The 12,325-nt window shown below is 52.0% G+C and overlaps 1 protein-coding gene across 1 annotated transcript in view; it reads left to right on the forward strand.

Moving 5' to 3' along the window:
• IFNLR1 (interferon lambda receptor 1) overlaps positions 1–3,529 on the forward strand; it is a 30,072-nt gene extending 26,543 nt beyond the window's left edge. Inside the window, exons 8-10 of the mRNA XM_039230958.1 lie at positions 489–648; positions 969–1,102; positions 2,167–3,529. Coding sequence (XP_039086889.1) covers positions 489–648; positions 969–1,102; positions 2,167–2,940 — 1,068 coding nt within the window. The 3' untranslated portion in view covers positions 2,941–3,529. The remainder of the gene's footprint in view (positions 1–488; positions 649–968; positions 1,103–2,166) is intronic.
• Positions 3,530–12,325: the final 8,796 nt, after the last annotated feature.

Here is a 12,325-nt window from a genome sequence, read left to right on the forward strand (position 1 = left end):
CACCTGGCACCTAGTCTTTGAGAGCCAGAGTGTATTTTATAGTTGGAGCGCATCTCAGTTAGAACCAGTCACACTTCAAGTGCTAGTCACATGTGGCCGGTGGCCACCAGACTGGGCAGGAAAACCCTAGAGTTTCTGGATCTGTAGTGACTGAATGCTGCTCCCTACCCCCAAATACACTGTGAGGCTCCGAGTGCAGGCAGCCTGCAGAATCTGCCCTTCAAAGAGGGGACCCACAGGCCCTGGCGGGGGGGGACGGGGGCGCATGCACACCTTGAGTGGCGGGGCTACTTCTGAGCACAGACCATCTCTACTTCAAGACTCAGTGGAAAAGAAGCCAGATAACGTTGGGAAGTGTGCCCATAATGCTTACGCTTCAGTGCAGGGAAAGAAGATGTGGGGCGGCAGCAGGACCCTGCCGGCCCCACCCTGTCCTGATGGCACAGAGCCAGTCCCCACAGCAGAAGCCCTGCTGTCTCTCCAAACAGACACGATTTCCAGTCACCCCCCATGGCCAGCCAGTCCAGATCCCCCTGCAGCCAGCCACCAGCGGACACCACTGCCTCAGTGCCAGAACCATCTACACCTTTGGTGATCCTAAGTACAGCGAGTTCTCCAAGCCTACCTGCTTCTTCCTGGAGGCCCCAGGTGAGTGCAAAGTGATACAGAAGTGAGGATATCCACCCCCACCCCCACACTGGGACATACCCTCTTCATCATAAGGTGGTTAAGAGCATGGGTGTAGAGATAGACTCACCTCAATTAAAATCCCGGCTTCACCATACCCGCTGTGTGTCTTTGGGTAGCTTACATAACCTCTCTGAATCTTGGTTTCCAAAGTCTGTAGGATTGGCTTATTCTTAATGAGGATTATGGGGGATAATGTACATGAAGCCCACTGCACATGTGCAGTTGACAGATGGGAGCCATGATCATTGTTTCTGTAGTTCTTATTCTTCCTTCCTTAGGAGCCAGCTGGGTATTCCTGGTGTTGCTGCCGCTTCTGCTTCCACTGCTGTTGGTCACTGCCATAGGCTATGTGGTCTGGAAGAGCCTCACAGAGAACCCCTGGCTTCGGCAGGCAAAGATGCCATGGGCCCTGGTATGGCAAATCTGAGCACATGCGGGGGGGCGGGGGGGGTAGGGGTAGAGATGGGTTGTTCATAAGAATAAGGAAATGGGGCTGGACTTAGACATAGGTCAGACACACAGACTATCGAGATAGTCCAGACTGCGGACATCTCCTGTCTTCGTGTCTAAATTTCCACCATTAGTAACTCATTCCTTTGACACCAAATTCAAACAGCAAATCTACCTGGGAGGGAGAAGTGCCTTAGGTCGCCATAGTGAAATAACTTCATCTCTGCCAAGGATTTGTTGGGTACTGAGAGCAGAGCCACCAGCCTTGGGTCTCAGGAGAGATGCCCAGAAGGGGCACGGGGAGAGGGTGGTGCCGAAAGGGGAAATCTTAGAAGGGTCCCAGCACTTAGTTCCCAGTTTACCCACGGGGGAGTCTTGCCTGGGCTGACACTGGGATCGCCTCCCTCACCTGCTGGCTCACTTCCTTAAGGCTGAGGGCCAGCTAGGGCAGGGGGTGCCTGAAGGGGGCAGATGGGTCCAGTTTGTTCAAACGAGGGCCCTTGGTGGGGCTTGGTGGACACTCAGGTCAGGATGGCTTTGAGGATGGACTCTGAGTATCTTTGCCACACAGAGGTGTCTTCGATGTCCCTGCAGGGAAATCCCCACTGGACGACGTCTGTGTTAGACGTTTGTGCGCCCTGCCCCACCCCTCTACCTGCGTCTTATGTGGAAAGTCACCAGTTTCCAGCAGCCACATCACCCGCATCCCGGGGGTGTCCTCTGGCTTCTGGTGTCCACTGTGCCTAAGTGTGTGGCGAGTGCCAGGAGCTAGCACGACTGCCACACCTTCCCGCCCGTCACCCGATGGTGCCCTGAGTCCCCAGCCACCCAAGGGGTGATGACACCCTCTGCTGGCAGCTCTCCCCAGCCCCACTGAATTCTCCTACTCCCTTACTAGGGTTTCCTGGGATCCCTTCCGGAAAGAACTATTTACATTTGAATCTTTGTCTCGGGGTCTATTTCCAGGGGAACCCAGGCTCCGGGAAAGCCTACCTTTTCTCTTCTTTTCTCCCCTTCCCAAATCAGGACTTTACTGGACATAGACACCCCGTGGCAACCTTTCAGCCCTGTGACCCTGAGTCCCCAGATGCCTTGATCCTCTGTCCCCGGAAGGAACTGACCAGAAGGGTCAGGCCGAGCCCTAGCATCAGGACCCCAGTCACCGTCCAGGCAGGATCACAGGAGGACAGTGCTGAGGAGGAGATGGGCGAGGAGGAGGACACAGACGATGGTGTCAGCTTCCAGCCCTACATTGAACCACCGCCCTTCCTGGGGCGGGACCAGCAGACGCCGGGGCACCCTGAGGCAGGGGACACTTGGACTCCTCCCATCCAGGTGGAAAGCTCCTCAGCCACGGAGTCTTCAGACAGAAGCTGGGCCGGCACCGAGGACTCCTCTCCCTGGGATGAGCCCGGCTCTTCTTGCTATTTAGCCAAGAAAGGGCCAGACCAAGGGCCAGGTGCGGATGGGTGTCAGGAGCCTCTTCTCCCCGAGTTCGCCCAGGACTTGAGTTTCCCGGAAGATCCCATGAAGGATGACCTTTCCTCCTGGACCAGGTGCTTTTCATCACCAGGGCTGAACCTGGTCCCTGGGGAGCCCCCCGTTTCTCTTCACACACTGACCTTCTGCTGGGACAGCAGCCCTGAGGAGGAAGAGGAGGAGGAGGAAGAAGGCGGAGGGGGAGGGGAAGGGGAGAGGGAGTCAGAGATTGAGGATGACGTTACTGGCAGTTGGAGGGCTGAGAGCCTCCAGAAAGCGGAGGTCAGGGGTGGGATACTAGGGCATTACATGGCCAGGTGAGCTTTCTTCAGCATCCCTCCAAGTCCGTGCTTTCCAAGGAACCAAGATGCCACCGAGACTTGAGAGCCTGGGAGCCTGCTCACCGAGCTCGTGGGGGGCTCCTGCAGCGCGTCAGAAACCCCAGCTGCGGAAGCCACCCCATGCTTTGACTCACTGGCCTTGGGCTGAGCTCTAAGAAGGGTGAAGACAATGGGCTGAGGTCAGAGGCTGGCTGGGTGTCACAGCACCCCTGTGCCTTTGGGGTGACAGGCCAGGTAGAGAAAGCCTCCCTGGACAGCATGAAACAGGTGAAGTCGGGTCACAGTGGACAATCAAGGGCTGGCCCCACAAGGGACCATTTGGATCTGGACGCAGGACGTTTGGCGACATCTTTACGAGTGTCATGGCTTTTCTCCAGCACCCGCTGAGCTCCCCCATCCCCTGGGTCTCAGCTCCTGTCTCATGAGTCCTCTGGGGTGGGCCTCAGTGAAGAAAACTCCAATAAGCAGGGGGTGTTGGAAAGGAAAGGGTGGGCTCATTCAAACCCCAGCCTCTGACTTATGGAAGGAAGTACACAGCTTTTTTTTTTTTTTTTTTTTTTTTTAAGAAAGAGAGAGAGAGAGCCTGAGCGGCGGAGAGGCAGAAAGAGAGAGGGAATCCCAAGCAGGTTCTACACGGTCAGCACAGAGCCAGACGTGGGGCTCGAACTCACAAACTGTGAGCTCATGACCTGAGCCGAAATCAAGAGCCGGATGCTTGGGGTGCCTGCGTGGCTCAGTCGGTTAAGCATCCAACTTCAGCTTAGGTCATGATTTCATGGTTCATGAGTTCAAGCCCACCTCGGGCTCTGTGCTGACAGAGCCTGGAGCCTGCTTCAGATTCGTCTCTCCCTCTCTCTCTGCTCCTCTCCTGCTTGCACTCTGTCTCTCTCTCTCAAACATGAACAAACATTAAAAAATTAAAAAAAAAAAAAAGAGTCGGACGCTTAACTAACTGAGCCACGCAGGCGCCCCTACACAGCTTTGGTTATCAGAGACCTGGTTTCAGAGCCCAGCTCTGCCATCTACCAGTCATGTGACGTTGGGTAGGTCGCCTTCCTTCTCTGTCCCTGGGTTTTCTCGTCTGCAGCCACTGCCTGGTGTACACTGAGGGGCTCAAGACAGAAACGTGTGGCATGGTGCCTGCCCCATCCTCGGTGCTGTCTGGGTGGTGGCTGGTGGCCTCTCCCACCTGTGACCCCTAAACCGAGAGACTAGAAGCGTTCACATTTCAGCTGGTCTCCCCTCAGTCTACCTCCTGCCGTCCACCTTCCCTTCCTCTCTCCTCCTGGTCAGGAAACCACACTCTCAGAAGCCAGAGCCCAGCCAAGGAGGCCCCTGATCCCTCTCCCCTTTCCCAGAAAAGTGATCCATCCACCTTCCCAGGGGTCCAATGTGTTGGGGTTGGAGTAACAACCCGGCGGCAGCCAATTGGACTCGTGGGTCTGTGATCCCCGTTTTAGACCGCACTTTAGGCCTTTGGTTATGAGGAAGTCCCAGTTTCCCTTCTAGTTATGGGAATCGAGTGTCTTCTGGAAGCAGGTGCGTTAAAAGGAGGGGAAGAGACAGTAAAGTATCCCCCAAACTGAGATGCCACTTTGAGACCAGGAAATGAGGCAGGCGACTCCATATGGTTTTTACACGAGTTTTATTCAGGGTAATTTACTGACAGGGTGGGGCCGGGGGGCGGGGATTGGGCGGAGGATAATCCACGCAATTGCATAGTAATTCTCTGCAAAATTCAGACCTCAGCGTTCAGGTCTGAAGGGGCCAGGGGCCACTCAGAAGGGCATTGCAGTGAGATCAGAGGATCCACCTGCATCTCAAAGGGCTGAGTGCACCTCGTTGACAGCTGACCTTTAATTAGATCGTGTGGCCCCACCTGTGCATAGAGACTATGTCCTAACAGATTCACGGGAAGCTAAAACAAGCTGCCCCCCTTCCCGGCCTTGGTGGGCATTTCTAAGATATATCTATGACTCTTCAAGGGCCCGGGACACATAGCCCTGAGAAGGTCACAGAGGAAATACGAACAAGATGGAGGGCCAAAGATGGAGTCCGTATTGTCAGCGCTCCCTTCTCAAACAACTGCCTTGTTAACCTATACCCATCAGTGTATGGGTGAGCATACTGAGCATTCACCCATCGGGACCAAGATTTTTGTCATTCTGTGGCCAAGCCTCTGAACAATCATGGCTCCCAGACCTGGGCCCTGCCATTTAACTGCCAGGACTTATGTTTCCGACATTTGTGAGAAAAGCATCTTTGTAACCATTTCACCCGCAGAGCCTGTTGTAACATGAAGGTATAACATTAAATGAAAGATCTGGAAAAGGGAATCTGGTTCAAGGGTTCTCAAATCATGCTCCCAAACAGTCTTGGGTTTTGTGGGCGGATCGGAATTGTAGAGGGAGCCAAGGGAGGTATGAATCCCCCAGGACAGCCAGAGCAGCCTCCCTGTGCCGGGCTCCACCCTGTGGCCTTCCGTGTGAGGCTGTGCTTAGCCGGGGCTCCCCTGCTAAAAAAAAGCAAACTACTTGTTGGATTGAATATGTCTTTTGTTTCAAGTAAACAAATGTCCACTTACTATAGATGTCCCTAAGGATGAGCTCTTTGGTCTTTGGCCAGCTGGGCCCACCCCCATGGCCTTGGCCATGTCAGTCTCAGCAAGGATTTCTGAGGAGCACTAAACTGCGAGAGGCCTTCACCACGGCTGGGACCCCCACATACATGCACACGCATGCACCCACACATATGCATTTCTGCAGGAGTTGGGGCTTGTCCACATCCCTAAGCACAGACAGAGGAGGAAGAGTGTACTCAAGCCAAGGAGCTAGGGAAGGCTATGGCTCAGGGCCAGTTTTCCGGAAAATGCCCAGACAGTTGCTAACTGACATTCTTTCTGAGACCCAGCGGCTTCATGGAGGTAACTTTAAAAAAGTAAAAACTACCATCACTGTTGTCTCAGGCTTCTGTGAAGGAACCACTTGATCTCTTTACTTAAACCTTGCTGTTGTGGTTTTTTTTTTAAGCCTTGTTATTTTATCAAGCATTGTTTTTCCAAGTTTCATCTCTGAGATAGGCTGAGCTTTTTTATAGTAATTCTCAATGTCAGCTCATCAAGAGTTTCATTTTAGAGTCATGAAGTCATCAACAACAAGCCATAAGAAGCATTAGGAAAGAGCATGATATTCAGTATAATCATGTGTTGGACATGCTGAGCACTCAACTGTTTACAGAGCCCATGTACAGGGCTGCCAGGAAGTGCATAACATGAGCTCAGGGGCCACGGCCATGGGTGAAGGATATGGGGGAGATGCCTTATGCTAAAGCAACATTGTAATCCTTTATCTTTTTAAGTGAATAAAATTTTTTAAATAGTTTTTTAAATTTTATTTGAGAGAGAGAGAGTGTGTGTGTGTGCATACGCACGCACGCACGCAAGCAAGGGATGTGGGCAGAGAGAGAGAGAGGGAGAATCTTAAGCAGACTCCTCAACACAGATCCTGGCATGGGGCTCCATCTCACAACCCTGGGATCATGACCTGAGCCGAAATCAAGAGTTGGATGCTCAACCGACTGAGCCACCCTGACACCCCAACGTTGTAATTCCTTGGCACAACTAGATTCTGTATTGTTCTTAGGTATTTGTATCTATTTCTAATTTTGTTTGAGGTTTATGTCACATTTAAGTAATTCCCTAATGGTCTTTGGTTGCTACCGTAAATTGTTCTAAATGAAAAGCTCTGTTTTTTAGAGAAAACAGCAGGATTGAATGGAGATATACATGCTCTTATTTCTCAAAGGGTCTTCACCACTCATCTAGCTGTGAAGACCACAAGGATCTTGGGTTGGGTCCCCAGCAGCAGACCCAGAGACTGGAATTCGGGGGTATAAGCAGTGCTGGGATTCCAGAAAGCACCAACAGGGGAGTGGGAAGCCAGGCAGGGAGGGAAGCAGCTGTTCAGGTACATAATCAAATGTGTCACTGCCCTGGACAATTGGGACTCAGTCCCCCTGGAAGCCTTTGGGAGTTCAGTATGGGGCTCTCCAGATTTGTTCTGGAGGAGCAGGGTCTGGGGAATGGATTCTCCAACCCATCTCTCTCCCACAGAGAGATTCTCTCCCTATCTGTCTCTCTCTCTGGGCCGCTCTCTCCCACAAGTCATAGATACATGCAGTTGGAATACATCAAGCTGAGTGCCCGAGAAAGGGGAGCACTGTGGAGTTGGGGCAGGACACTCATGTCGCTAGCTACAGTAAGGCCCACAATGTGTCCACTACCCTGACACTACCCTATGCTACAGTGGCCCATGGAAGGATACAGAACATCCTCTGTGGCTGGCCTTGCAAAACCAAACTCATTCCAGTAGATCTCTGCTGGGGAGAAGCTCCCAGCTTCCAGTGGTTGTCCCAAGGCCACTTGGTAACCGGCTAGCACAGTGCCTGCAGATTGCCACCGTTTCCCAGTGCCAGGGCAGATGCTAGACCCAAGCTGAGCGGATCCAACAAGTCCCTTTCGGTGGAATTCAGAAGTCTTGGTTGCCTGGATGTAAAACATGTAAATTCCATCCTGCTCTGGCCCCATTTTGCTCTCCAAGAAGCAGGAAAGCACGGCGTGCAGAAGAAACAAAAATGAGACAGGTGAGCTGCCAAGATGAGAAGTTATAAGCCCTGGCTCCCATTCGTTCCTGAGGCCCAGCTGCAGCCCTGTCCCGGGCTTTCTGGAATCATAGTTTTATTTTTATTTTTTTATTTTTATTTTTTTTATTTATTTCTAGGAGAGAGAGACAGCGTGAGCAGGGGGGGTCAGAGAGAGAGGGAGTCACAGACTCTGAAACGGGCTCCAGACTCTGAGCTGGCAGTCAGCACAGAGCCCGACGCCGGGCTCGAACCCACAAGCCGAGATCATGACCCAAGCGAAAGTCGGACGCTTAACCGACTAAGCCACCCAGGCGCCCCTGGAATCATAGTTTTAAACCATCTCCCTGGGCTGCTTGTTTCTTGTAACCAGATTTCCTCACCAATTCACAAAGAGACCGTGCATATTACAGCTTGTGGTCCGGTTGGAGCATCTATCCCCTTAAATGGATGTGCAGTAGGTCCTTTCCAGAAAACAGAGCAGAACTTTCTCTCCAAGTGATCCAATCATCTCCCATCCTGCCTTCTGACTCCAGGTTCGCCTTTGGAGGGTCTGTTGGCCTATCTGCTGCCCATCTTCTGGACAGAGGTGGGTTAGCAGGACTGTGGATTGCACAGGTCCTTGGAGCTGGGAGAGGGGACGGTTAGGGTACCAGGTGTTGCATCCCAAGAACTCCTTTAGGGAAGGGAGTTCTTCCTGGCACCAGGACCCAGCATAGGGTCCAAGTTTGGTTTTGAATCCATTAATGAAGGAACAAACGAGTGCATTGATCTAGGAATTGGAGTCAGTAAGGGGCTGGCTACGACTGACTTCCATATAAGGTAGCCAGAAACCCTGCATTAGATGATACCATCCCAGACCCCAAATTCTTGTCCCTTGTGAATAACTGTCCTCCCTCAACCCAGCATCTGCTCTGAGGGGAGCGGTCAGTGCTGCTCAGTGAGTGAAGGGCGAGGAAGGAAACAGAAGTGGCAGACGAACCAGTACCTTCGTCCCCTAACTGTAACTTCTCACTTGCCCTCCTGGAGGATTTGATCGGTGGCTGTTCACTCACAGCCTCCTTGAGTGTATTCACTATGTGCACAAAGTGGAGCTAACGTGATGAGAGTTTGGGGGTTAAAAAAAAAAAAGGCCAGAAATTATATCTAAATGAGTGAGTCAGTTTTACGAGAGTCAGTTACTCAAGAGATACTGTTTGGCCCCAGGACCTGTTCCAGCCCAGGAAGCGCCACCCCTTGGCATGTGAGGTTTGACAGCTTTTTATAAATTATCAAGAGTTGTCCCTCACCCCCCCACCCCCCACCCACACATTACCTCTCTGAGTGGGTTAGGAGGAGGAGGTAAGAACAGCTCAGAGTACACTGCCTTGGTGGGAAAAATCATCAGCAGGTGGTGGGAGGCCCTCTCCAGGTCTCAGTGCCTCCCTCCAGGGTGAGTCCCATCCATTCATGCAAATCACACTCCCTGCTGTAAACCCCGGCTTCTCCGGGCACTATGTGGGCATCTCAGCAGCCAGATTCCAAGAGGGGCTTAGACTCCCCACACCCCCGATTCCTATCTCTGAACTCCAGGCCCTGTCATGGAATCCCCACCCCCCACCCCCAAATAACTTCAATCCAGCCGCAATACCTAATCTGCAGGATGCAATGCCCTTGCTTCCCCATCCCTGGAATTTGGCCTCAGAAACTATGGGCAGCTCAGACTTTTTTTTTTTTTTTTTTTTTTTTTTTTTTTTTTTTTTTTTTTTTTTTTTTTTTTTTTTAGAGAGAGAGAGAGACAACGTGAGCAGGGGAGGGTCAGAGAGAGAGGGAGTGACAGACTCCGAAACAGGCTCCAGGCTCCGAGCTGGCGGTCAGCACAGAGCCCAACGCGGGGCTCGAACCCACGAACCGCGAGATCATGACCTAAGCGAAAGTCGGACGCCCAACCGACTAAGCCACCCAGGTGCCCCGGGCAGCTCAGACTTCTAAGGGACTGTGTATCACTCCAGCCATCCCCATGCCCACACGCCCAAGGGTTCGGGTTTTTGTAAAGGTTTGTAAAGGCCCTTCCCTTGGTCTTTGGTTCCTCATTCTGTAACCAGAGACTCATGTGAGAGCCCCTTCTCAGAAACTGTCTGAAGACCCAGACATGTTTAATCCTCCCAACGACACTAAGGAGCAGACAGACTCTCGCTTCCCTTTTGCAGCTGAGGAAACTGGGGGTAAGACTACGCCACCTGCGTACCTCAGGTTCAGAGGAAGAGCTGGGATTTGAACCGGGGTCTGTATGCCCGAAGCCTACATTCCGTTCACTTCCTGGCTCCCATAGCGTGCATGAAACTGGGCCCCCAGTTCTGGCGTGAGACACGGATCTTGTTTTTATGCAGAAGCATGGTCTTCTAAGCATGTAATAAGCTTCAAGAATTCCTTACCCCCAGAGAGAGCTGAAATTATAAGCAGAGTCAATACACACTGAGCTGACTGTGTGCGTGTGTCACTGACAGTAGCCATGAGCGGAATTCTGGGATGTCAGGGGAGATTTCTAACCCCATAGTGACATGGAAGCAGGGGCCATTCAAATTCCTCCTAGAGGCCTTCTAGGCCAAGCCTCCTCACGGGCAGAGAAACTGAGGCCCAGCGAGGGGCAAGACCCACCAAGGTCACCTGGAGTCGGGTGCAGGGTTGGGACCGGACTCAGGCTTGGGATGCTAAGTCAATGTCCCTGGTTGACACAGCTGAGGCTTGGAGCCAGGGACTGCAAAGTGAGTCTGATTCTCAGGCTTTTCTCAAAGAAGAGGCTTGGGGGTGGGTCGCCAAGGCTTTGAGCCCCGTTCTTCCCTGCCATGCACGATCAGGGACCCCCTTCAGGCTCACTGACTGCTGAGTCATCAAGCCAGGGAGCCGCCCCCAGCCCCCAGCGCACACCCCGCTGCCTCTGCTGTTCTTGCTTCTGCAGAACGGGTCCAGGCAGCCCTGGGTGTTGCAAGAAGGAACAGAAGCAGGTCACATTCCTGAGTACTTGTCATTTTAGGATGTGCTTTTTCTACGGCTTCCCGTGTTCCACAGCCAGTACGGAAGCCCTGGTCAGCTCTCCCCCACCCCCACCTCCAGCACACTCAGTCACTGAGCAGATCTTACCAGCTGCTTCCTCTCTGCCAGCTCACGGTGGACGCTGAGATCAAGGGGAGCAAATTACACCATCTGTCCCCACAGTCAGCAACAGCAGGAAGCCAGTCCTACAGTGTGAGACACATGAGAATGGGTGAGCTTCAGGAGGCCAGGGGAACAGGACTGGGGCTCCTAACCCAGCCTGGCGAGAGTCTCCCACAGGGAAGGCTTCCTGGAGGAAGTGAATTTGGGAAGAGGTCTGAAGAATGAACTGGACCTAGATAGGGAAAAGGGGGTGGAAAACATCTTCCAGGCAGCAGTAGAGCTTGGATAAAGGTGAGACGATGCGGTATGTTTGAGAAACTTATTAGAAAGCAAACGAACGCATTTTTCTGGCGAGCTGAGCCAGAGAGAATCAGCCATGTGAATCTGCTGCTATAAAGGTCAACTTCATGTTGGATAGTTGCTCTCTACTCAGCCACGTAGAGGATCCCTTTGCACTCAGAATGTTTTCTCCCTCACTGGGGAGACAAGATCCACTGAATTTTAAAGACCAAGCAATGGAGTTATTATGAGAAATCTACCAGTGGTCACAGCCACTCACTGAATACCCCCAGCAGCCAAGGGCAACCCATCCTACAATATGACACATGACCGTACTGAGAGCTATTTCCTTAAATGAAAAGAATTTGCCTCCTTAATGTGTGTTCCCACTGCCTCCCTGGTTTTCCTGTTTGGAGGTGGTTACGCAAAAGGAGACTCTTCTTCATGCAACAGGTTGGGGATAGGGTTTTTCAAAGATGGTGCTGATGTCTCTCCTGGCCCTTACCTGAGCTGTCCTTTCCAGTCTTTTTTTTTTTTTTTTTTTATGTTTATTCTTTTTTGAGTGAGATACAGAACACAAGTAGGGAGAGAGGGAGACATAGAATCCAAAGCAGGCTCCAGGCTCCAAGCTGTCAGCACAAAGCCCGACATGGGGCTCGAACCCATGAACCGTGAGATCAGGACCTGAGCCGAAGTCAGACGTTTAACCGACTGAGCCACCCAGGTACCCCTTGTCCTTTCCAGTCTTAAACAGGAGCACACCTGAAGAATAACACTGGACAATGCCCATGTACAGAATCAGAGCCCTAAAAGGGTCTTTAAAGTGAACCTGTGTTTGGGGCACCTGGGTGGTCCAGTCAGTTAAGTGCCTGACTCTTGACTTCGGTTCTGGTCATAATCTGACAGTTCTTGAGCTCGTGCCCCACATCGGGCTCTGCACTGATAGCCTGCTTGATCCCAAGCAGGGATCAATCTCTCTTTCTCTCTCTGGCCCTCCCTCTCCCTCTGTCTCGCTCTCCAAATGAATAAATAAATAATTTTTTAAAAATGAGCCTGCTGGGCGCTAAAGTTGTCAAGAGCATCTTGCAGGAGAGGAAACCAGCTGGCTTTGAAGAAGAGGGAGTCTGGCTAACGGAGAGGAAATGGAATTCCAGGAGGCAGGTACAGCCTAGCTCGTGGCATTTCTTTAATGCCTCTTTGTTTTGCTCAGTAGCCTTGCTTTTCCTTAATATAAAAAAATATATTGCCTATCAGCACTTTAGAAAATGCAGGTAAGCGAAGAGAATAAGAACCAACTGTAATCCTACCACCGC

Source organism: Hyaena hyaena, unplaced genomic scaffold (genome assembly GCF_003009895.1).
Source record: "Hyaena hyaena isolate Hyena2069 unplaced genomic scaffold, ASM300989v1 scaffold_3, whole genome shotgun sequence".
In the NCBI taxonomy this organism is placed as follows: Eukaryota; Metazoa; Chordata; class Mammalia; order Carnivora; family Hyaenidae; genus Hyaena; species Hyaena hyaena.